At 69.5% G+C, this 22,933-nt stretch overlaps 1 protein-coding gene across 1 annotated transcript; it reads left to right on the top strand.

The window, feature by feature from the left end:
* The first annotated feature begins 354 nt into the window (after positions 1-354).
* Positions 355-21,461, top strand: LOC148591941 (kinesin heavy chain-like). Its single transcript, XM_088536401.1, has 28 exons — positions 355-510; positions 2,205-2,292; positions 3,393-3,466; positions 3,553-3,657; positions 3,749-3,797; positions 4,069-4,124; positions 4,226-4,313; positions 5,335-5,459; positions 5,564-5,668; positions 5,743-5,891; positions 6,925-7,073; positions 7,181-7,389; positions 8,510-8,578; positions 8,647-8,853; positions 10,041-10,187; positions 11,426-11,614; positions 12,172-12,289; positions 12,416-12,480; positions 12,845-12,954; positions 13,727-13,828; positions 14,637-14,697; positions 14,774-14,845; positions 15,630-15,734; positions 17,723-17,980; positions 18,236-18,317; positions 19,865-19,979; positions 20,525-20,583; positions 21,430-21,461. Exons 1-28 carry the CDS (start codon positions 382-384, stop codon positions 21,459-21,461), a joined length of 3,117 nt encoding a protein of 1,038 aa, XP_088392527.1. The 5' UTR covers positions 355-381.
* Positions 21,462-22,933: the final 1,472 nt, after the last annotated feature.

Raw genomic sequence — 22,933 nt, 5'->3', positions numbered from 1 at the left:
CCTCGGGAGCATCCGGCAGCTTCGGGGCGGATCCCGCGTCCCCGGGTCCCGCCCGCGTCGCCGGGAAGCTCCCGCCTTCCCGGGCTGCATCCCGCGTCCCTGGGTCACATCCTGCGCCGCATCCCGGGATCGCAGCCCGCATCCTTGGGTACCGCCGGAGCCCTAGGGAGCACCCCGCACCCCCCGCTGCCACCCCGCGTCCCCGGGTGTCACCCCGCGTCCCCGGGTGTCACCCCGCACCCTCGAGCACCCTCCCGCACCCCCGGCTGCCCCCCCACGCCCTTGCCTAGCCCCCCAGGCCGGGCAGCAGCCCCGTGCCCGGGTCCCCAGCGCATCCCACCCGCATCCCGGAGCCCCCCGGCCCCGCATCCAGCCCCCGCCATGGCGGAGCCCAGCGCCGAGTGCAGCATCAAGGTGCTCTGCCGGTTCCGCCCGCTCAACCAGGCCGAGATCCTGCGGGGGGACAAGTTCCTGCCCGTCTTCCAGGGCGACGACAGCGTCGTGGTGGGGGTGAGTGCGGCCGGGGGGGGCAGGGACCCCGGACCCCCCCCCCGTGGGGCGAAGGACCCCGGCCTGGGGGGAGATGGGGGGGATAGCGAGCTGGGGGGTGCTTGGGGGGCAATTAGCGGCGGGGGGGGGGATAGGGGGCTGGGGGAGGTAATGGGGGGGTAATAAACAGTGAGGGGGGGGCGTGGGAGGAATAGTCAACCGGGAAGGGGGAGGGGGGTGTTTTGGGAGGGGACAAGGAGCCAGGGAACTTCCTGGGGGGAAACAGGGAGCCGGGGGTGGAAAATCCACCCGCGGGGGGGGTATTGGGGTGGAATGAGGCGGGGGGGGGGGGTCGCCTTGGGCGTGGCCGGCACGAGGCCGCCCGCCGCCCCCCCCCTCCGCCAGGGCGTTTCCCCCCCCCCCCGCACTCCCCCCTTTCCCTCTCGGAGGCCCCCAGTGTCCCCAGTGTCCCCAGTGTCCCCAGTCCGCCCTGGGGCCGGCGCGGGGGGGGCTGTTTATGAAGGGCAGAGCCGCCCAGATGCCCCCCCCGGTGGGGGGGGGGCGGTCCCCCAGCACCCTGGGGGGGACAGGCCGGGGTGGGGGGGGGGGCAATTTGCCGCAGATCCTGCCCCCCCCCGGCCCCTCCCTGCGGCACGGCCCTTTGTTAGGATCTACCCCCCCCGCCAAGCACCGGGGTGGGGGCTGCGGGGACCCACAGCGGGACCCGGTGCCTCGGGGGGCCCCGTGCGGGGGGACCCCCCACCCTAGAGCCGGGGGGGCCCGGGGGGGCCGGAGGGGCTGTTCGGCTCTGCGGCTGTCGCGTGGGTGTGCGGCTGTGCCGCCTGTTGTCGCGCCGGGTGTTGCGGCGGCCGCCGGTGCATTGCAGGGCGTCGTGCGGCTGTAGCGGGACGGGGCGGGGGGGGCGGTGCGTGTGCGGTTGTGCGGATGCCGGTTGTCGCGGGCGGCTGTTGCGCGCCTGCCGGTGCGTGTTGCTGGGGTGCGGCTGTGCGGTGCAGGGTGTTGCGTCGCGGGGTGTGCGTCTCGGCGGCGGGTGTGTGTGTGTGTGTTGTGTGGTCGTGTGTGTGTGTCGCGTGCGGTTGTGTCCGGCGGCGGGTGTGTGTGTTGTGTGGTCGTGTGTGTGTGTTGCGTGCGGTTGTGCGGTTGTGTTGAGTGCGGTTGTGTTGCGTGCGGTTGTGTCGCGTGCGGTTGTGCGTCCGTTCAGCACCGCGGCCCGGACAGCTCCCGCGGGGCCGCCGCGGGGTTCGGGGGTCCTGGGGGGTTTTGGGGGGGCTGAGGGGGTGTTTGGGGGCGCCTGGGGGTGTATGAGGAGGTCGGGGGGGGTTATGAGGAGGTCTGGGGTTATATGGGGGGCCTGGGGTGTTTGGGGGTTGTCTGGCGCTCTAGGGGTGTCTGCAGGTGTTTATAGGGCCTGGGGGGGTTGTACAGGGGGACTGAGGTTGTCGTGGGGGGTGTATGGGGAGAGAGGGTGTTTGGGGGGTGAGGGGGGAGAGGGGGAGGAAGGGGGAAGGTTTAGGGGGGCTGGACAGGGGAGGTAACATGGGGGGCAGTTAGTGGGGAATATAGGGGCATCCGAGGGATTTTGCGGGTGGAATCAGGGGTATATGAGGAAAATACGTGGGAATCGGGGTGGGAGTCTCTCAGGACGGGGGTGGGGGTCTCTCCTGGGCACTGACCATCCCCATGTCCTCCCCCAGGGCAAGCCCTATGTCTTCGACCGCGTCTTCCCCCCCAACACCACGCAGGAGCAGGTCTATCACGCCTGCGCCATGCAGATCGTCAAGGGTGAGGGGCTGGGGGGCACAGGGGGGCCGCACCGGGTCCGGGGGGGGGAAAGGCTTTGGGGACAGGGGCTGGGTCCCCCGGGGCCGTTTGGAGGGTGCTGGGTGGTGACATGAGCACATGGGGCAGGGGGGAGGTGACCCTGGCAGCGACGGTGAGTGGGGGGCTCTGGGGGTCTTCGGTGCATCCTGGGGTCTCTGTGGGGCTTTAGGGGGGTCTGTGGGGGCCCCAGGGGTCCTGGAGAGGCCCGTGAGGCCCCTGGGGGAGTCCAGGAGGGCCCTGAGGGCATCTCTGGGGGTTCTGGAAGTGACCGGGGGGCTACGAGGTCCCTGGGGCTCAGGGGGTTCCTTGGCCGGGGGAGTCAGAGAAAATCTGCAGTCTCTGTTGGCCTTGGGACTCTCTGGGATCCTGGGGGGGCCCTGGGGGCCCTGGGGGGTCCCAGGGGCTCTCTGGGCTCTCAGATGGTCACAGGGGCTCTCTGGGATCCTGGGGGGTCCTGGGGGCTCTCTGGGGGTCCCAGGGGCTCTCTGGGCTCTCAGATGGTCACAGGGGCTCTCTGGGATCCTGGGGGGTCCTGGGGGCTCTCTGGGGGTCCCAGGGGCTCTCTGGGCTCTCAGATGGTCACAGGGGCTCTCTGGGATCCTGGGGGGTCCTGGGGGCTCTCTGGGGGTCCCAGGGGCTCTCTGGGCTCTCAGATGGTCTCAGGGGCTCTCTGGGATCCTGGGGGGGCCCTGGGGGCTCTCTGGGGGTCCCAGGGGCTCTCTGGGCTCTCAGATGGTCTCAGGGGCTCTCTGGGATCCTGGAGGGGCCCTGGGGGCTCTCTGGGGGTCCTGGGGGCGCTCTGGGGGTCCCGGGGGCTCTCTGGGCTCTCAGATGGTCCCAGGGGCTCTCTGGGATCCTGGGGGGCCCTGGGGGCTCTCTGGGGGTCCCAGGGGCTCTCTGGGCTCTCAGATGGTCCCAGGGGCTGCCTGGGGGTTCCGGGGGGGGTCCCTGAGGGCCCCAGGGGGTGTCTCTGGGGTCCCATGGGCTCTCTGGGGTCCCGGGGGGTCTCTGGAGCCCCGGGGGTGTCTGCGGTGCCCCACGCTCACACAGCCCCACTGCAGACGTGCTGGCGGGCTACAACGGCACCATCTTCGCCTATGGGCAGACGTCGTCGGGCAAGACCCACACTATGGAGGTGAGGGGGGCCGGGGGGCCGGGGGGGGACCCTGAGCTCCCCACAGGGACCCCGGGATCCCCATCTGTCCCCCCCGGCGCCGCCAGGGCAAGCTGCACGACCCGCAGCAGATGGGCATCATCCCCCGCATCGCCCAGGACATCTTCAACCACATCTACTCCATGGACGAGAACCTCGAGTTCCACATCAAGGTGGGTCGGGGCGCTGGGAGGACCGGGGTGCTGCGGGGGGGGGGACAGCTGCGGTGCCCCCCCCCCCAACATCCCCATTCCCTCCTGCCAGGTTTCCTACTTCGAAATTTATCTGGACAAGATCCGGGACCTGCTGGACAGTGAGCGCGGAGGCTCTGGGGCAGGACTGGGGGCACTGGGGGCACTGGGGGCACTGGGGGCCACTGAGGGCACTGGGGGGCACTGGGGGCACTGGGGGCACTGGGGGCTATGGGGGCTATGGGGGCTATGGGGGCACTGGGTGGGTATGGGGGGCACTGGGGGGACCCCAGGGCAGTGGGGCTGGGGGCTGCAGACCCTGGTGGAGGGGCAGAGCTGGGGGGGGGGAGTCACCTCCATCCCCCCCCCCTCCTCACTCCGTGTCCCCTACAGTGACCAAGACCAACCTGTCGGTGCATGAGGACAAGAACCGCGTGCCCTACGTCAAGGTGAGGGGTCGCCCCCCAGCTGGGGACCCCCCTGGCACCCACGGGGCCTCGGTGGGGGGGCTGGGGCCACCCCCTGCGCTGACCCCCCGCCCCTGCCCCAGGGCTGCACCGAGCGCTTCGTGTCCAGCCCCGAGGAGATCCTGGACGTCATCGACGAGGGCAAGTCCAACCGGCACGTGGCCGTCACCAGTGAGCAGGGGGGACACGACGGGGACACGACAGGGACACGACGGGGACCGCCACCTCGGGGGGCTGCGGGGTGCCGAGCCTTGGGGGTCCCATGAGCGTCCTTGGGGCGCTGTGGGGCTCTCCCAGGATCTATGGGGCTCTCTGGGTGCTGTGGGGTCTTTGGGGCTCTGTGGGGGTCCCCGAGGCGCCATGGGGCCCTCTGGGTGCTGTGGGGTGCCATGGGGATGCAGGGGGCAGTGTTGGGGTCCCTGGGACACTGTTGAGTGCCAGGGTCCCTAGGATGCCGTGGGGCTCCGTGGGGCTCTGTGGGGCGCTGTGGGGCTCCCTGGGGTGCAATGGGGCTCCGTGGGGCACCGTGGGGTGCTGTGGGGCACCGTGGGGTTCCGTGGGATGCCGTGGGATGCTGTGGGGCACCATGGGGCTCCATGGGGCTCCATGGGGCACCGTGAGGTGCTGTGGGGTGCTGTGGGGCTCCCTGGGGTGCAATGGGGTTCCGTGGGTCTCCGTGGGGCGCCGTGGGGTGCTGTGGGGCTCTGTGGGGCTCCATGGGGCACCATAGGACTCCGTGGGGCGCCGTGGGGCGCTGTGGGGCGCTGTGGGGCTCTGTGGGGCGCCGTGGGGTGCCGTGGGGCTCCCTGGGGTGCAATGGGGCTCCGTGGGGCTCTGTGGGGCTCCATGGGGCACCATAGGACTCTGTGGGGCTCTGTAGGGCGCCGTGGGGTGCTGTGGAGTGCAATGGGGCTCCGTGGGGCGCTGTGGGGTGCCATGGGGCTCCGTGGGACACCGTGGGGTGCTGTGGGGCTCCGTGGGGCGCCGTGGGGCGCCGTGGGGCTCCGTGGGACACCGTGGGGTGCTGTGGGGCTCCGTGGGGCGCCGTGGGGCGCCGTGGGGCGCCGTGGGGTGCTGTGGGGTGCTGTGGGGCTCCGTGGGGCGCCGTGGGGCGCCGTGGGGTGATGTGGGGCTCCGTGGGGCTCCATGGGGCGCCGCGGGGCGGCTGTGCAGCCTCTCCCCTGCCCCGCAGACATGAACGAGCACAGCTCCCGCAGCCACAGCATCTTCCTCATCAACATCAAGCAGGAGAACGTGGAGACGGAGCAGAAGCTCAGCGGGAAGCTCTACCTGGTCGACCTGGCCGGGAGCGAGAAGGTTGGCGGGGCCCGGGGACCCCCGGGGGGCTCCTGCACAAGCCCAATGGGGCGAGCGGATGCGCTGCCCTATGGGGGGAGCCCTGAGCCGCCCCGGCCCCCCAGGTCAGCAAGACGGGGGCCGAGGGGGCCGTGCTGGACGAGGCCAAGAACATCAACAAGTCGCTGTCGGCCCTGGGCAACGTCATCTCGGCGCTGGCCGAGGGCACGGTGAGCGCGGCGCCCAATGCGGGCAGGGGTCTGCCCGGCCCCCCGGCGCCGCTGAGCCGCCCCCCTCCCCATAGAAAGCCTACGTGCCCTACCGGGACAGCAAGATGACGCGGATCCTGCAGGACTCGCTGGGGGGGAACTGCCGCACGACCATGTTCATCTGCTGCTCCCCGTCCAGCTACAACGACGCCGAGACCAAGTCCACGCTCATGTTCGGGCAGCGGTAGGGCCCACGGGGGCGTCCCGGCACCCCACGCACCCCCTGCAGCCCAATTACACCCCATGCACCCATTGCACCCCAGCTACACTCCTTGCACCCCAATTACACTCCTGTGCACCTATTGCACCTCCAGGCATCCATTGCCCCAACTGCACCCCATGCACCTATTGCATGCCCATGCATCCATTGCACTGCATGCACCCCATGCATTTACACTCCATGCACCTATTGCACCCCCATGCACCCATTGCACCCCATACACCCCATGCACTTACACCCCATGCACCTGTTGCACCCCCATGCATCCATTACCCTAACTGCACCCCATGCACCTTTTGCATCCCCATGCACCCCATGCACTCACTGCACCCCCTGCAGCCCAATTACACCCCATGCACCCATTGCATCCCAGCTGCACTCCTTGCACCCCTGTGCACCTATTGCACCCCCAGGCATCCATTGCCCCAACTGCACCCCATGCACCTATTGCACCACCATGCATCCATTGCACTGCATGCACCCCATGCACTTGCACCCCATGCACCTATTGCACCCCCATGCATCCATTGCCCCAACTGCACCCCATGCACCCCATGCACCACTATGCATCTATTGCACTGCATGCATCCTATGCGCTTACACCCCATGCACCTATTGCACCCCTATGCATCCATTACCCCAACTGCACCCATGCACCTATTGCACCCGCATGCACCCCGTGCACCTCAATTACACCCCGTGCACCCCAATTACACCCCATGCACCCAGTTACGCTCCTTGGACCCCCATGCACCTCCTGGACCCCAGCTGCGCTCCATGCACCCATTGCACTCCCATGCACCCCATGCACCCCAGTTACACGCCTTGCACCCCAACTACCCCCCTGCTCCCATCCAGGCTCCCGTGTTCCTCCCCATGGGGAAGCAGCAGTTTGGGGGCTCCAGGGCAGAGATGGGGGCTCTAGGGTGGTCTCTGGGGGATGCTGCTTGGTGAGGGGGGCACGGGGGGGTCCTGGCTGAGGTCGCCCCCTCCCCAGGGCCAAGACCATCAAGAACACGGCGTCCGTGAACCTGGAGCTGACGGCCGAGCAGTGGAAGAAGAAGTACGAGAAGGAGAAGGAGAAGAACAAGGCGCTCAAGGAGACCATCGCCAAGCTGGAGGCCGAGCTGAGCCGCTGGCGGAGCGGTGAGGCGGGGGCCCAGGCGTCCGGGCGGGGGCGGGAGGGCCGGGACCCCCATCCGCCTGCGTCCGCCGCGTCCTGCGCCGTGGGGAGACGGAGGCCGCGTCCGCAGGGGAGGACGTGCCCGAGACGGAGCAGCTGAGCGGGGCCGAGGCCGAGGCCGACGCCGGCTCCGGAGAGGGGCCGGGCTCGGGGCCGGAGCCCGCGGGGGAGACCCCCCTCAACGACAACAGCTCCTCCATCGTCATCCACATCTCGGACGAGGAGCGCCGCAAGTACGAGGAGGAGATCCGCAAGCTCTACAAGCAGCTCGATGACAAGGTGCCCGGCCAGGACCCCAACCGGGACCCCTTGAGACCCAACCAGGAACCCCAGGGACCCATCCGAGACCCCCTGGGACCTCCAGGACCAACCAGGACCCACAGGGATCCCCAGGAACCCATCCAGGAACCTCAGGGACTCATCCGAGACCCCCTGGGACCTCCAGGAATGCAACTAGGACCCCTGGGATCCCCGGGACCAACCAGGATCCACAGGGATCCCCAGAGACCCATCCAGGACCCCCAGGGATCAACTGGGACTCCCAGGGACCTATCCAGGACCCTCCAGGACCAACCAGGATCCACAGGGATCCCCAAGGAGCCATCCAGGAACCCCAGGGACCCAACCAGGGCCCACTGGGACACCCAGAAACCCATCCAGGACCCCCAGGGACCAACCAGGACCCCCAGGGATCCCCAAGGAGCCATCCAGGAACCTCAGGGACCAACCAGGACCCCTAGGGACCCATCCAGGACCCCCAGGGAACAACCAGGATCCACAGGGATCCCCAGAGACCCATCCAGGACCCCCAGGGACCAACTGGCACCCACAGGGATCCCCAGAGACCCATCCAGGACCCTCAGGGATCAACTGGGACCCACAGGGATCCCCAGGGAGCCATCCAGGAATCTCAGGGACCAACCAGGACCCCCAGGAACCCATCCAGGACCCCCAGGGACCAAACAGAGCCCACTGGGACACCCAGGAACCCATCCAGGACCCCCAGGGACCAACTGGGACCCCCAGGGATCCTCAGGGAGCCATCCAGGAATCTCAGGAACCCAACCAGGACCCACTGGGACAACCAGGAACCCATCCAGGACCCCCAGGGACCCAACCAGGGCCCACTGGGACACCCAGAAACCCATCCAGGACCCCCAGGGATCAACCAGGACCCCCAGGGATCCCCAAGGAGCCATCCAGGAACCTCAGGGACCCAACCAGGACCCACTGGGACACCCAGGGAGCCATCCAGGAGCCCAGGGATCCCAATACACCCCAGGACCCCCAAGACAAGTGGCAGCCCAGGGGCTCCCGGGGTCCCCCAGCACCGCCCCGCGCTGCCCCCACCCCCTTGGGGACCCTGGTGGCACCAACGCCCCCCTCCGCCCTCTCGCAGGACGACGAGATCAACCAGCAGAGCCAGATCATGGAGAAGCTCAAGCAGCAGATGCTGGACCAGGAGGAGGTGAGTCCCGACCCGTCCCACCGCGTCCACCGGCGCCGCCGTCCCCGCTGAGCTCCCGGGGGCCGCAGGTGCTGGCGGCGGCGCGGGGCGGCGGGGACGCGGCGCGGCGGGAGCTGGCGGCGCTGCGGGCCGAGCACGGCGCGGCGCGCGCCGAGGTGGCCGAGGTGCTGGCGGCGCTCGAGGAGCTGGCGCGCAGCTACGACCGCAAGGCGCAGGAGGCCGAGGACACCGGGCGCCACAACCGCCGCCTGGCCGACGAGCTGGCCCGCACCGAGGTGAGACCCCCCGGGAGCCGCCGGGACCCCTGGGAGCCATCGGGAGCCACTGGGACCCCCGGGACCCCCCAGGATCCACTGGGACCCACTGGGAGCCACTGGGACCCCCCAGGAGCCACTGGGAGCCACCGAGATCCACCGGGAGCCACTGGGAGCTGCTGGGACCCACCGGGACCCCCCCAGGACCCCCCAGAACCCCCCGGGAGCCACCGGGAGCCACCGGGACCCCTCGGGACCCCCCGGGACCCCCCGAGACCCACCCCGGCGGGACCCACGATGGGAGCCCTGGAGGGAATCCCGGGGAGCCCCACTGGCACCCCTGGGGTCTATTGGGAAGCTCCGCTGGGATCAGGAACCCGGTTGGGTCACGCTGGGATCCGCAGGGTTGGGAGCCTCCAAGCGGAGCCAAAGCAGGAGCCCCCAGACCCCAAAGCAGGAACCCAGACCCCAAAGCAGGAGCCCAGATCCCAATGCAGGAGCCCAGATCCCAATGCAGGAGCCCCCAGACCCCAAAGCAGGAGCCCAGATCCCAATGCAGGAGCCCAGATCCCAAAGCAGGAGCCCATATCCCAATGCAGGAGCCCTCAGACCCCAAAGCAGGAGCCCCCAGACCCCAATGCAGGAGCCCAGATCCCAAAGCAGGAGCCCAGATCCCAAAGCAGGAGCCCCCAGACCCCAATGCAGGAGCCCAGATCCCAAAGCAGGAGCCCAGATCCTAAAGCAGGAGCCCCCAGACCCCAATGCAGGAGCCCAGATCCCAAAGCAGGAGCCCCCAGCCCCCAGACTGCAGCTGGGGCAGCCAGGCCAGGATCCCCCCCCAGCTCTGGGAGCCCCCAGAGCCTCAATCAGGACCTCAGACCCGTCGGGATCTCCCCCAGCCTCAATCAGAACCAACCCGGACCCTCTGGATTCCAATCGGGGACCCAAATTAGGGGCTCCTGGAGCCAGGACCTGCCGAACCCCAAAACAGCCCCCGGGGGGGGGGGGGGGCACTGACAGGACCCTGGGGGGGCCTTGGAGGTGCCGAGATGGTCCTGGGGGTGCCAGGGATGCAGATGGGTCCTGGCAAGGCCCTGGGTTGCTCACGGGTGCCCTGGAGATGCCCAGAGCCCCCCTGGGTGCTGGGGGCTCCCTGGGGGCTCCCTGGGGGCTCCCTGGGGGCGCCGGGCGCTGAGCGGTGCCCGCAGGCCACGACGCTGTCGCTGGAGACGGAGCTGCAGCGCGTGCGCGACGTGAGCGGGCAGCAGCGCAAGCGCGCGGCCGAGGTGCTCAACGGGCTCATGAAGGACCTCAGCGAGTTCAGCGTCATCGTGGGCAACGGCGAGATCAAACTGGTCAGTGGGGACCCCGGCACGGGGGCGCGGGGGACCTGCCACGTGCTCGTGCCATCGTCACGGCGGTGGCATGCAATGAGCGTCGCTGCGCCCATGCAACCTGCACGTGTCCCATGTCCCATGTCAATGCAATGAGCGTCGCTGCGCCCATGCAACCTGCACGTGTCCCATGTCAATGCAATGAGCGTCGCTGCGCCCATGCAACCTGCACGTGTCCCATGTCCCATGTCCGTGCAATGACCGTTGCTGCACCCGTGCAACCTGCACGTGTCCCATGTCCATGCCGTGACGTGTCCATGCAATGAGACTGCCACGCAACCCTCATTGGGACATATCCGTGCCATGATGTGAGCATGCTGCACCTGTGCAACCTGCACGTGCCACATGTCCATGCAATGAGACTGCTGCGCCCATGCAACCCGCACACGTGGGACGTATCCATGCCATGATGTGACCATGCCATGCCCATGCAACCTGCACGTGTCCCATGTCCATGCATTGAGACTGCTGTGCCCATGCAAGTTGCACATATGACATGTCCATGCCATGACATGTCCATGCGATGAGTATCGCTGTGCTCATACTATCTGCATGCGTGACGTCCATGTTATGACATATCCATTCAACAAGTGTTGCAGCACCCATGCAACCTGCATATGTGACATATCCATGCAATGAGACTGCTGCGCCCATGCAACCTGTACATGTGACACATCCATGTTGTGACATATCCATGCAATGTGTTGCAGCACCCATGCAACCTGCATGTGTGACATGTCCATGCCATGACGTGTCCATGCGATGAGTATCGCTGTGCTCATGCTACCTGCATGCGACGTCCATGTTATGACATATCCATGCAATGAGTGTTGCAGCACCCATGCAACTTGCACGTGTGACATGTCCATGCTGTGTCCATGCAATGAGCAATGCTGCACCCATGCAACCTCTACATGTGACACATCCATGTTGTGACATATCCATGCAATGAGTGTTGCAGCACCCATGCAACCTGCATATGTGACATGTCCGTGCAATGAGTGTTGCAGCACCCATGCAACTTGCACGTGACATGTCCATGCTGTGCCCATACAATGGGCAATGCTGCACCCATGCAACTTGCGCGTGTGACATGTCCACGCTGTGCCCATGCAATGAGCGCTGCTGCACCCACGCAACCCTCACGCGTGCCGTGTCCGCGCCGCGTCCGCGCGACGCTCACGCGTGTGCCGTGGCAGCCGGTGGAGGTGAGCGGGGCCATCGAGGAGGAGTTCACCGTGGCCCGGCTCTACATCAGCAAGATCAAGTCGGAGGTGAAGTCGGTGGTGAAGCGGTGCCGGCAGCTGGAGAACCTGCAGGTCGAGTGTCACCGCAAGATGGAGGTGACGGGCCGGGAGCTCTCGTCCTGCCAGCTCCTCATCTCCCAGGTGGGGCACGCGCAGGGCCACGGCGTGGGGGGACAACCGTGGGGGGCAGCCACCCTTGGGCAGGCCCTGGGAGCTGTGGCACTGACTCGGTGGCCCTGAGGTTGGTGGCCCTTGGTGGTGGTGGCCCTTGACCAGTCTGGATGGCTATGGTTGTGGTGGCCCTTGAGCAGTGTGGGTGGCCCTGGTTGCAGTGGCCCTTGACCTGAGATGGGGGACCATGGTGGCTGTTGACTAGTCTGAGTGGCCATGGTGGTAGTGGCCCTTGACCAGTGTAGATGACCACAATGGTGGTAGCCCTTGACCAGGGATAGGGGACCATGGTGGCCCTTGACCAGTGAGGGTGGCCATAGTGGCGGTGTCCCTTGACCAAGGATGGGGGACCACGCTGGCCCTTGACCAGTGTGGGTGGCCCTGGTGGTGGTGGCCGGTGTCCCTGCACGCGGGACGTGTGTCCGTGGCCCCACAGTGACGGTGCTGTGGTGGCCCCATGGTGGCCTCCTTGGTGGCCTCCTTGGTGGCCTCCCTGGTGGCCATGCCTGAGCCGGGCGCTCCTGCAGCACGAGGCCAAGATCCGCTCGCTCACCGAGTACATGCAGAACGTGGAGCTCAAGAAGAGGCACCTGGAGGAGGCCCACGACGCGCTGAGCGAGGAGCTGGCCCGGCTGCAGGCGCAGGGTGCGCGGGGGGACGGGGGGACATGGGGACACGGGGGGACCCGGGGGGACACGGGGGGACACGGGGGGACATGGGGGGACACGGCCGCCCCGTCCCGGCCCTGCCGACCCCGGCTCTGCCCCGCAGAGACGGCCCACGGGGTGGCCAGGAAGGACCAGCAGGACCAGCCCCAGGAGACGGACGAGGTCAAGGTGAGCGGGGGGACATGGAGGGGACACGGGGGGGACATGGAGGGCACATGGAGCGGTCATGGAGGGGACATGGAGGGGACATGGAGGGCACATGGAGCGGTCATGGAGGGGACATGGAGGGGACACAGAGGGGACACAGAGGGGACACGGGGGGGACACGAGGGGGACGCAGCGGGGACACAGAGGGGACATGGAGGGGACATGGAAGGGACATGGAAGGGACATGGAGGGGACATGGAGGGGACATGGAGGGGACACGGAGGGGACATGGGGGGACGCAGTGGGGACACAGAGGGGACATGGAGGTGACACGGAGGGGACACGGGAGGACACGGGGGGGACACCCAGCGCTCGGTCCCCGCAGAAGGCCCTGGAGCTGCAGCTGGAGAGTCACCGCGAGGCCCAGCACAAGCAGCTCGCCCGGCTCCGCGACGAGATCAACGAGAAGCAGAAAACCATCGACGAGCTGCGCGAGTGAGCGCCGGCGCCGGCCTGGCCTTGTCCCCTGCCCTGTCCCCAGCCCCAGCCCTGTCCCCGGCCCCAGCCCCGTCCCCGTCCCCAGCCCTGTCCCCATCCCCGTCCCTAGCCCCGTCCCCAGCCCCGCATCCGCCCGGGCGTGATGCCCGTGATGCCCGTGATGCCCAGTCCTATCCCCATCCCTGTCCCCAGCCCCATCCCTGCATCTGCCCCAACATGACGTCCATGAAGTCTAGTCCTATCTCCATTCCTGTCCTTGTCCCCATCCCTGTCCCCATCCCCATCCCTGCATCTGCCCCAACATGATGCTCATGATGCCCATGAAGTCTGGTCCTATCTCCATCCCTGCTCCCATTCCCGTCCTTGTCCCCATCCCCATCCCTGCATCTGCCCCAGCATGATGTTCATGATGCCCATGAATTCTGGTCCTATCTCCATCCCTGCTCCCATTCCCGTCCTTGTCCCCATCCTTGTCCCTATTCCCATCTCCATCCCTACTCCCATTCCCGTCCTTGTCCCCATTCCCATCTCCATCCCTAACCAGGTGTGCCCATGTAGTCCCTGATGTCCATGATGATGCCCATGATGATGCTCATGATGCTCCATCCTCTCTCCATCCCCATCCCTGTTCCTGGACCGCCGGGTCCTGAGGATGTCGGCTGGGGGACACCCCGTCCCGGTCCCCGTCCCCGTCCCCATCCCCATCCCCGTCCCGGTCCCCGTCCCCGTCCCCGTCCCCGTCCCCGTCCCGAGGCTCCGTCTCTCGCAGCCTCAACCAGAAGCTGCAGCTGGAGCTGGAGAAGCTGCGCGCGGAGCACGAGGCGCTGCGGGACGAGGAGCGCGCCAAGACGGCGCGGCTGCAGGAGCTCACGTGAGCCGGGACCCCCGAGACCCCCCGGGACCCCCCATCACCCTGGGACCCCCCGGGACCCCCCGAAACCCCCCCGGGACCCCCCATCATCCCAGGACCCCCCGGGACCCCCCACGGCCCCCGGGACCCCCCATCATCCCGGGAACCGCCCGGGACCCCCCATCATCCTGGGACCCCCCCCCGGGACCCCCCCGGGACCCGCCGGGACCCCCCATCATCCTGGGACGCCCCCCGAGACCCCCCCGGGACCCCCCATCATCCCGGGACCCCCCGGGACCCCCCGAGGCCCCCCCCCTATGGCCCCCATCCCCCTCATCATCCCGGGACCCCCAAGATGCCCCTTGATCCCCTCCATGGCCCCCGGGACCCCCTCATCATCCCAGGACCCCCTCGAGACCCCCCCGATACCCCCCCATGGCCCCCATCCCCCCAGGACCCCCCTTGGTCCCCCCCCCCATGGCCCCCATTTCCCCCATCCCCCGGGACCCCCCCAGGACCCCTCATGGCCCCCATTGCCCCCCATCACCCCAAGACCCCCCGAGACCCCTCCCCATGGCCCCCATTCCCACCCATCACCCCGGGACACCCCCATGGCCCCCCCATGGCCCCCATTCCCCCCCATCATCCTGAGACCCCCCGAGATGCCCCTTGACGCCCCCCATCACCCCGAGACCCCCCGGGACCCCCCAGGAGCCCAGGACACTTGTGGGACCCAGGACCCCCCGGGCCCTTCTGACCCCCTAGAGCCCCCCTGACCCCCCAGAGCCCCCCGGCCCCCCTAGAGCCCCCCGGCCCCCGTCTCCCCCAGGTTCCTCCACGAGCGCCACGAGCAGTCCAAGCAGGACCTCAAGGGGCTGGAGGAGACCGTGGTAGGTGCTGGGGGGCCGGGGGGGCCGGGGGGGGCCGGGGGGCCGTGTCCCCCCCCCGCTCACCCTGTCCCCCCAGGCCCGTGAACTCCAGACCCTCCACAACCTGCGCAAGCTGTTTGTTCAAGACGTCACGACTCGAGTCAAGAAAGTGAGGGGACACGGGGGGATATGGGGACACGGGGGGACACGGGGGACATGGGGACATGGGGGACATGGGGACATGGGGACATGGGGGACATGGGGACATGGGGGGACATGGGGGGACATGGGGACATGGGGGGATATGGGGACATGGGGACATGGGGACATGGGGACATGGGGGACATGGGGGGACACGGGGGGATATGGGGACATGGGGGACATGGGGGGATATGGGGGGCATGGGGGACATGGGGGGACACGGGGGGATATGGGGACATGGGGGCATGGGGACATGGGGGGACATGGGGGGACATGGGGGGACATGGGGGACATGGGGGGACATGGGGGGACATGGGGACATGGGGACATGGGGGGCATGGGGGGACATGGGGGCAATGGGGGCAATGGGGGCAATGGGGGTGACTGCAGGGCAATGGGGGGAGATGAGGGGAGATGGGGGGAGATGGGGGTGACCGTGGGGCAATGGGGGGAGATGGGGGCAATAAGGAGCAAACTGGGTATGATGGGGGGAAGGAGGGGAAAGGGGGGCGGTGGGAGGGGAATGGGGGCAACGGGGAGAGGGGAAACGGGGCTGCCGGGGGGAGCGGGGGGGCACCGGGAGGAAGCGGCACCGGAGCGGGGGGTCCGGGGGGTCCGGGGGGTCCCGGGGTCCGGGGGTCCCGGGGGGTCCCGGGGGTCCCGGGGGGTCCGGGAGGTCCGGGGGGTCCGGGGGGTCCGGGGGTCCGGGGGGTCCGGGGGTCCCGGGGCCCCGCGCTCAGCGCAGCCCCCAGAGCGCAGAGCTGGAGCCCGAGGACAGCGGGGGGCTGCACTCCCAGAAGCAGAAGATTTCCTTTCTTGAGAACAACCTGGAGCAGCTTACAAAGGTTCACAAACAGGTGGGCAGCGCCCCGCTCTGCCCCACGGCATCGCTGCCCCATGGCATTGCCCCACGGCACCGCCCCGCTCTGCCCCACGGCACCGCCCCACTGCTGCCCCACGGCAGCGCTGCCCCACGGCATCGCCCCACGGCATCACTGCCCCACTGCTGCCCCACAGCATCACTGCCCCACGGCATCGCCCCGCTGCTGCCCCACGGCACCGCCTCGCTCTGCCCCACAGCATCGCCCCACGGGCACCCGGCATCGCCCCGCTCTGCCCCATGGCACCGCCCCACTGCTGCCCCACGGCAGCACTGCCCCATGGCATAGCCCCACGGCATCGCCCCACAGCATCACCCCGCTCTGCCCCACGGCATCGCCCCACGGGCACCCAGCATCGCCCCGCTCTGCCCCACGGCATTGCCCTGCTGCCCCATGGCATCACCCCGCTCTGCCCCACGGCACCGCCCCACTGCTGCCCCATGGCATCGCCCCACGGCATCGCCCCACTGCTGCCCCACGGCAGCACTGCCCCATGGCATCGCCCCACGGCATCGCCCCATAGCATCACCCCGCTCTGCCCCACGGCATCGCCCCACGGGCACCCAGCATCGCCCCGCTCTGCCCCACGGCATCGCCCCACGGGCACCCAGCATCGCCCCGCTCTGCCCCACGGCATCGCCCCGCTGCCCCACGGCATCGCCCTGCTCTGCCCCATGGGTGGCTCCATGGGGCAGGGGGGCCGTGCCCTGCGCTGAGCCCCCCTTGTTGCCCCCCGCCGCTGCCTCCTCCCTAGCTGGATCTCTGGGTGGCCAAGGTACCGCGTCCCCCCCGCACCCTGCCTGGCTCTGCCCCATGTCCCCCCCGTGTCACCCCCCGCCTCTGCCCCCCATCCCGCCCCACTCTGCCGTCACCGCCCCCCTGCTGTGCATGTGCCACGGGGGGGGCTCCCCACAGAGCCACTATGGGGCTGGGACCCCCCAGGAGCCACTATGGGGCTGGGACCCCCCAGGCATCGCCGTGGGGCTGGGACCCCCCAGGAGCCACTATGGGGCTGGGACCCCCAGGCATCACTGTGGGGCTGGGATCCTCCCCGAGGCACCGCTGTGGGGCTGGGACCCCCCAGGAGTCACTATGGGGCTGGGACCCCCCAGGCATCGCCGTGGGGCTGGGTGTCCCCGGATGGGGTCACGGGAGTCCCCTGGTGCTGCCGGTACCGGTGCCACGTCCCAGCACAGGGCGCCCAGCGCCGGCGCCCGCTGCCCATGGGCACCGGTACCAGCACCGATGGGTCCCGTGTGGGCGCTGCGGGTGCCCCGTGCGGGTGACACGGGTGACCGGTGCCAGTGCGGGTCCCTAGTGCCCAGTGCCTATGACTGGGGTAGGTACTGGTGCCAATGCAGGCGCCCGGTGCTGGTGCAGGTTCTGCTGCCCGGCACCGGTGCCGGTACCCAGTACTGGTGCCCAGTGCTGGTACCCAGTGCTGGTGCAGGTTCTGGTGCCCGCTGCTGGTACCTGTTGCCGGCGCCCAGTACCAGTGCCCAGCGCTGGTACCCAGCGCTAGTGGCCAGTACCCGTGGCTGGTGCTGGTACCCAGTGCTGGTGTCCGGTACCAGTGCCCGGTACCGATGACCAGTTCTGGTACCCAGTGCTTGTGCCCAGTGCTGGTGCCCGGTACCAGTGCCTGGTGCTGGTGCCCAGTGCTGGTGCCCGGTACCAGTGCCCGGTACCAGTGGCCATTTCTGGCACTCAGTGCCAGTGACCAGTGCTGGTACCCAGTACTGGTGCCTGGTGCTGGTGCCCAGCGCTGGTGCCCGGTATCAGCGGCCGGTTCTGGTGCGGGTCCCGGTGCTGGTGTGGGTCCCAGTGCCGGTTGCGGGTGCTGATGCCGGTTGCGGTGCCGGTTGCAGTGCGGGTGCGGGTGCGGGTGCGGGTGTGGGTCCCGGTGCGGGTCCCGGTCCCGGTCCCGGTCCCGGTCCCGGTCCCGGCGCTGACCCCCCCCGCAGCTGGTCCGTGACAATGCAGACCTGCGCTGCGAGCTTCCGAAGCTGGAGAAACGGCTTCGGGCTACGGCTGCGCGAGTGCAGGCCCTGGAGGGCGCCCTGAGGGAGGCCAAGGAGGGCGCGCGCAAGGACAAGCGGCGCTACCAGCAGGAGGTCGAGCGCATCAAGGAGGCCGTGCGGGCCAAGGGCGCCCGGAGAGCGCACAGCGCGCACATCGGTGAGGGGACGGGGGGACATGGGGACGGGGACAGCGCAGGGACAGTGCGGGGTACATGGGGTGCATGGGGTGCATGGGGGACAGGGGGACAGGGGTACAGGGGGACAGGGCTGCTACCAGCAGGAGGTCGAGCGCATCAAGGAGGCCGTGCGGGCCAAGGGCGCCCGGAGAGCGCACAGCGCGCACATCGGTGAGGGGACGGGGGGACGGGGACAGCACGGGGTGCACGGGGTGCACAGGGTGCATGGGGTGCATGGGGTGCATGGGGTGCATTGGGTGCACGGGGTGCATGGGGACAGCACCGCTACCAGCAGGAGGTCGAGCGCATCAAGGAGGCCGTGCGGGCCAAGGGCGCCCGGAGAGCGCACAGCGCGCACATCGGTAACGGGACGGGGGGACAAGGGGACGGGGACAGCGCATGGGGACGGGGGTACAGCACAGGGGACAACACACGGGGTGCATGGAGTGTATGGGGACAGGGGGACAGTACATGGGGTGCATGGGGTGCATGGGGACAGGGGGACAGTGCAGGGACGGAGGGACAGCACGGGGACGGGGACAGCGCAGGGGACAGCACGCGGGGTGCATGGGGTGCATGGGGACAAGGGGACGGGGACAGGGACGGGGGTACAGCACAGGGGACAACACATGGGGTGCATGGAGTGCATGGGGACAAGGGGACGGGGACAGCGCGGGGAACAGCGCAGGGATGGGGGGACAGTGCGGGGGACAGGGGAAGAATGCATGGGGGGCATGGAGACAGTGCATGGGGTGCATGGGGACAAGGGGACGGGGACGGGGGGACAGCGCAGGGGACAGCACGCGGGGTGCATGGGGACAGGGGGACAGTGCGGGGGACAGCGCGGGGTGCATGGGGTGCATGGGGACAGGGGGACAGCGCAGGGACGGGGATGGCACAGGGACAGAGGGACAGCACGGGGATGGGGGACAGTGCAGGGATAGGGGGACAGCGTGGGGACAGGGACCACGCAGGGGACAGCACACGGGGTGCATGGGGTGCATGGGGACAGGGGGACAGTGCGGGGACAGGGGGACAGCGCGGGGGACAGCGCGTGGGGTGCATGGGGACAGGGGAAGAGTGCATGGCGTGCATGGGGACAGTGTGCAGGGTGCATGGGGACAGGGGCACAGTACACTGGGGACAAGGGGACAGCACGCGGGGGGCACAAAGACAGGGGGACAGTGCATGGGGGGCATGGGGACATGGGGACAGTGCACTGGGGACAGGGGGACAGTACAGGGGGACAGTGCACAGAGGCATGGGACGGGGGACAGTGCATGGGGGGTATGGGGACACGGGGACAGTGCACTGGGGACAGGGAATTGGGATGCACTGGGTGCATGGGGACAGTGCACGGGGGGCATGGGGACAAAGGGACCGTGTGCACTGGTGCATGGGGACAGGGGACTGAGTGCATGGGGACAGAGGCTTAGGGTGCAAGGGGAAACAGTGGCACACAACGAGTGCATGGGGACACACAGGGACGTGCCAGGTGCATGGGGACACACAGGGACACGCCAGGTGCATGGGGACACACAGGGACACACTGGGTGCATGGGGACAGGACACCAGCACACACCGGTGCATGGGGACACACAGGGACACAGGGATGTGCCAGGTGCATGGGGACAGGGCACTGGAACACACCAGTGCATGGGGACACACAGGGACACGCTGGGTCCATGGGGACACACAGGGACATGCCAGGTGCATGGGGACAGGACACCAGCACACACCGGTGCATGAGGACACACAGGGACGCGCTGGGTGCATGGGGACAGGACACCAGCACACACCGGTGCATGGGGACACACAGGGACGTGCCCGCTCCACGGGATCGTGGCGGTGCCATCGAGGGGTGACGCAGCCCCGCGGGGGTGACACCCCCGTCCCCGCTGTCCCGCAGCCAAACCCGTGCGGCCGGGCCAGGCGCCGGTGACGTCGCCCACGGGCGCCCGCGGCCCCGAGGGGCTGAGCTTCAGCAACGGCCTCTTCCAGGGGTACCCCGCGCCCCCCGGCTAGTGAGTGTGGGGCAGCTGGGGGGCACGGGGGGGCAGGTTGGGGGGCAGGTTGGGGGGCAGGTTGGGGATTTGGGGTGGGCGATGGGGGTGGAGCAGGGGGTTGTGGGGAGATGGGGGGCAGGTTGGGGGGCAGGTTGGGGATTTGGGGTGGGTGATGGGGATGGAGCAGGGGGTTGTGGGGAGATGGGGGGCAGGTTGGGGGGCAGGTTGGGGGTTTGGGGTGGGTGATGGGGATGGAGCAGGGGGTTGTGGGGAGATGGGGGGCAGGTTGGGGGGCAGGTTGGGGATTTGGGGTGGGTGATGGGGGTGGAGCAGGGGGTTGTGGGGAGATGGGGGGCAGGTTGGGGGGCAGGTTGGGGGGCAGGTTGGGGATTTGGGGTGGGTGATGGGGGGTGGGGCAGGGGGTTGTGGGGAGATGGGGGGCAGGTTGGGGGCAGGTTGGGGGGCAGGTTGGGGATTTGGGGTGGGTGATGGGGGTGGAGCAGGGGGTTATGGGGAGATGGGGGGTGTCATGGCCAGTGTCCCCCCCCCGTGTCCCCCCCCAGCTTTGCCAATGGCTCCCGGACCCCCCCGGACTCCTTCCAGCAGCTCCACGTGGACAACGGTGAGGGGGGGACAGGGGACATGGGGGGGGGACAGGGGACATGGGGGGGGACAGGGGACATGGGGGGGACAGGGGACACGGAGGGGGGTCCCCAAGGAGACAGGGGACATGAGGGGGGGTCAGGGGACATGGGGGGGGGTTCCCCAAGGGGACAGGGGACACGGCGGGGGGGGACAGGGGACACGAGGGGGGGTCCCCAAGGGGACAGGGGACATGAGGGGGGGTCAGGGGACATGGGGGGGGTTCCCCAAGGGGACAGGGGACACGGCGGGGGGGGGACAGGGGACACGAGGGGGGGTCCCCAAGGGGACAGGGGACATGAGGGGGGGTCAGGGGACACGGCGGGGGGGGACATGGGGACATGGGGAGGGACAGGGACACTGGGGGGGAGACAGGGGACATGGGGGGGACCAGGGACATGGAAGAGGGCAGGGGACACGGGGGGGGTCCCCAAGGGGAATGGGGACATGGGGACATGGAGACATGGGGACATGGGGGGGGTCCCCAAGGGGGGACACGGGGGGGTCCCCAAGGGGAATGGGGACATGGGGACATGGAGACATGGGACATGGGGGGGGTCCCCAAGGGGAATGGGGACATGGGGACACGGGGGGGGTCCCCAAGGGGAATGGGGACATGGGGACATGGAGACATGGGGACATGGGGGGGGTCCCCAAGGGGATGGGGACATGGGGACACGGGGGGGGTCCCCAAGGGGAATGGGGACATGGAGACATGGGGACACGGGGGGGGTCCCCAAGGGGAATGGGGACATGGGGACATGGGGACATGGGGACATGGGGGGGTCTCCCCGTGCCCCCCCCGCAGCTCCCCCCTCCCTTGCAGGGAACGTCACGGACATCAACGATAACAGGTAGGGGGGGCGCGGGGGGGGCGCGGGGCGGGGCGGGGGGGGGGCAGCCCCCGTGCTGGGGGGGGCTGCCCCTCGTGACCCCCCCCCAGGAGCGACCTGTCCTGCGCATGCGGAGCCGAGGAGCAGCCGCAGCCCCTCCCCCTGCGCCGGGAGACCGCGGCCACATAATGGGCCCCCAGGTACCGGGACCCCCCCCGGGAACCACCGGGACCCCCGGGAAACCCCCAGGTACCGGGACCCCCCCCGGAACCCCTGGGACCCCCGGGAACCCCGAGACCCCCCCGGGATCCCCCCGGGACCCCCCGGGAAACCCCCGGGAACCCCCGGGATCCCCCCAGGTACCGGGACCCCCCCGGGATCCCCCCGGGAAACCCCCGGGAACCCCGAGACCCCCGGGACCCCCCCGGGACCCCCCGGGAAACCCCCGGGAACCCCCGGGAACCCCGAGACCCCCGGGACCCCCCCGGGACCCCCCGGGAAACCCCGGGAACCCCCGGGAACCCCGAGACCCCCGGGACCCCCCGGGAACTCCCGGAACCACCCGGGACCCCCCAGGAACCACCGGGACCCCCGGGAACCCCGAGACCCCGGGACCCCCCGGGAAACCCCCCAGGTACCGGGACCCCCCCGGGAACCCCCGAACCCCCCCGGGATCCCCCCAGGTACCGGGACCCCCCGGGAACCACCGGGACACCCCCGGAACCCCTGGGACCCCCGGGAACCCCGAGACCCCCCGGGAACTCCCCGGGACCCCCCGGGATCCCCTTGGACCAGCCGGACCCACCCGGGACCCCCGGGAACCTCGGGACCCTCCGGGACCCCCCAGGGACCCCCCCGGACCCACCCGGGACCACCCGGACCCACCGGACACCCGGCACTCCCTGGACCCCCCGGAACCCCGGGACCCCCCGATCCCCGGGGACCCCCTTGGACCCCACGGGATCCCCCGGGACCCCCCCGGAACCCCTGGGACCCCTCGGGACCCCCCATCCCCCCCAGGCTCCACCCACGGCCCCCCGGGGGTTTCCCAGGACCCCCCATGTCTCTTGGGACCCCCCGGACCCCTTGGGATCCCCCCGATCCACGGGAACCCCCATCCCGTGGATTCCGGGATTCCCTGCCCCCCCCCCCCGATCCCACGGGAACCCCCATCCCGTGGATTCCCGGCATTCCCTGCCCCCCCCCGATCCCACGGGAACCCCCATCCCGTGGATTCCCGGCATTCCCTGACCCCCCCCGATCCCACGGGAACCCCCATCCGTGGATTCCCGGCATTCCCTGCCCCCCCCCCCGATCCCACGGGAACCCCCATCCCGTGGATTCCCGGCATTCCCTGCCCCCCCCCCGATCCCACGGGAACCCCCATCCCGTGGATTCCCGGCATTCCCTGCCCCCCCCCGATCCACGGGAACCCCCATCCCGTGGATTCCCGGCATTCCCTGCCCCCCCCCGATCCCACGGGAACCCCCATCCCGT

This window comes from Tinamus guttatus, unplaced genomic scaffold, assembly GCF_059628265.1.
Source record: "Tinamus guttatus ecotype Peru unplaced genomic scaffold, ASM5962826v1 Tinamus_guttatus_pri_ptg000665l, whole genome shotgun sequence".
Classification (NCBI taxonomy): domain Eukaryota; kingdom Metazoa; phylum Chordata; class Aves; order Tinamiformes; family Tinamidae; genus Tinamus; species Tinamus guttatus.
This window is presented reverse-complemented; position numbering and strand designations above follow the sequence as displayed.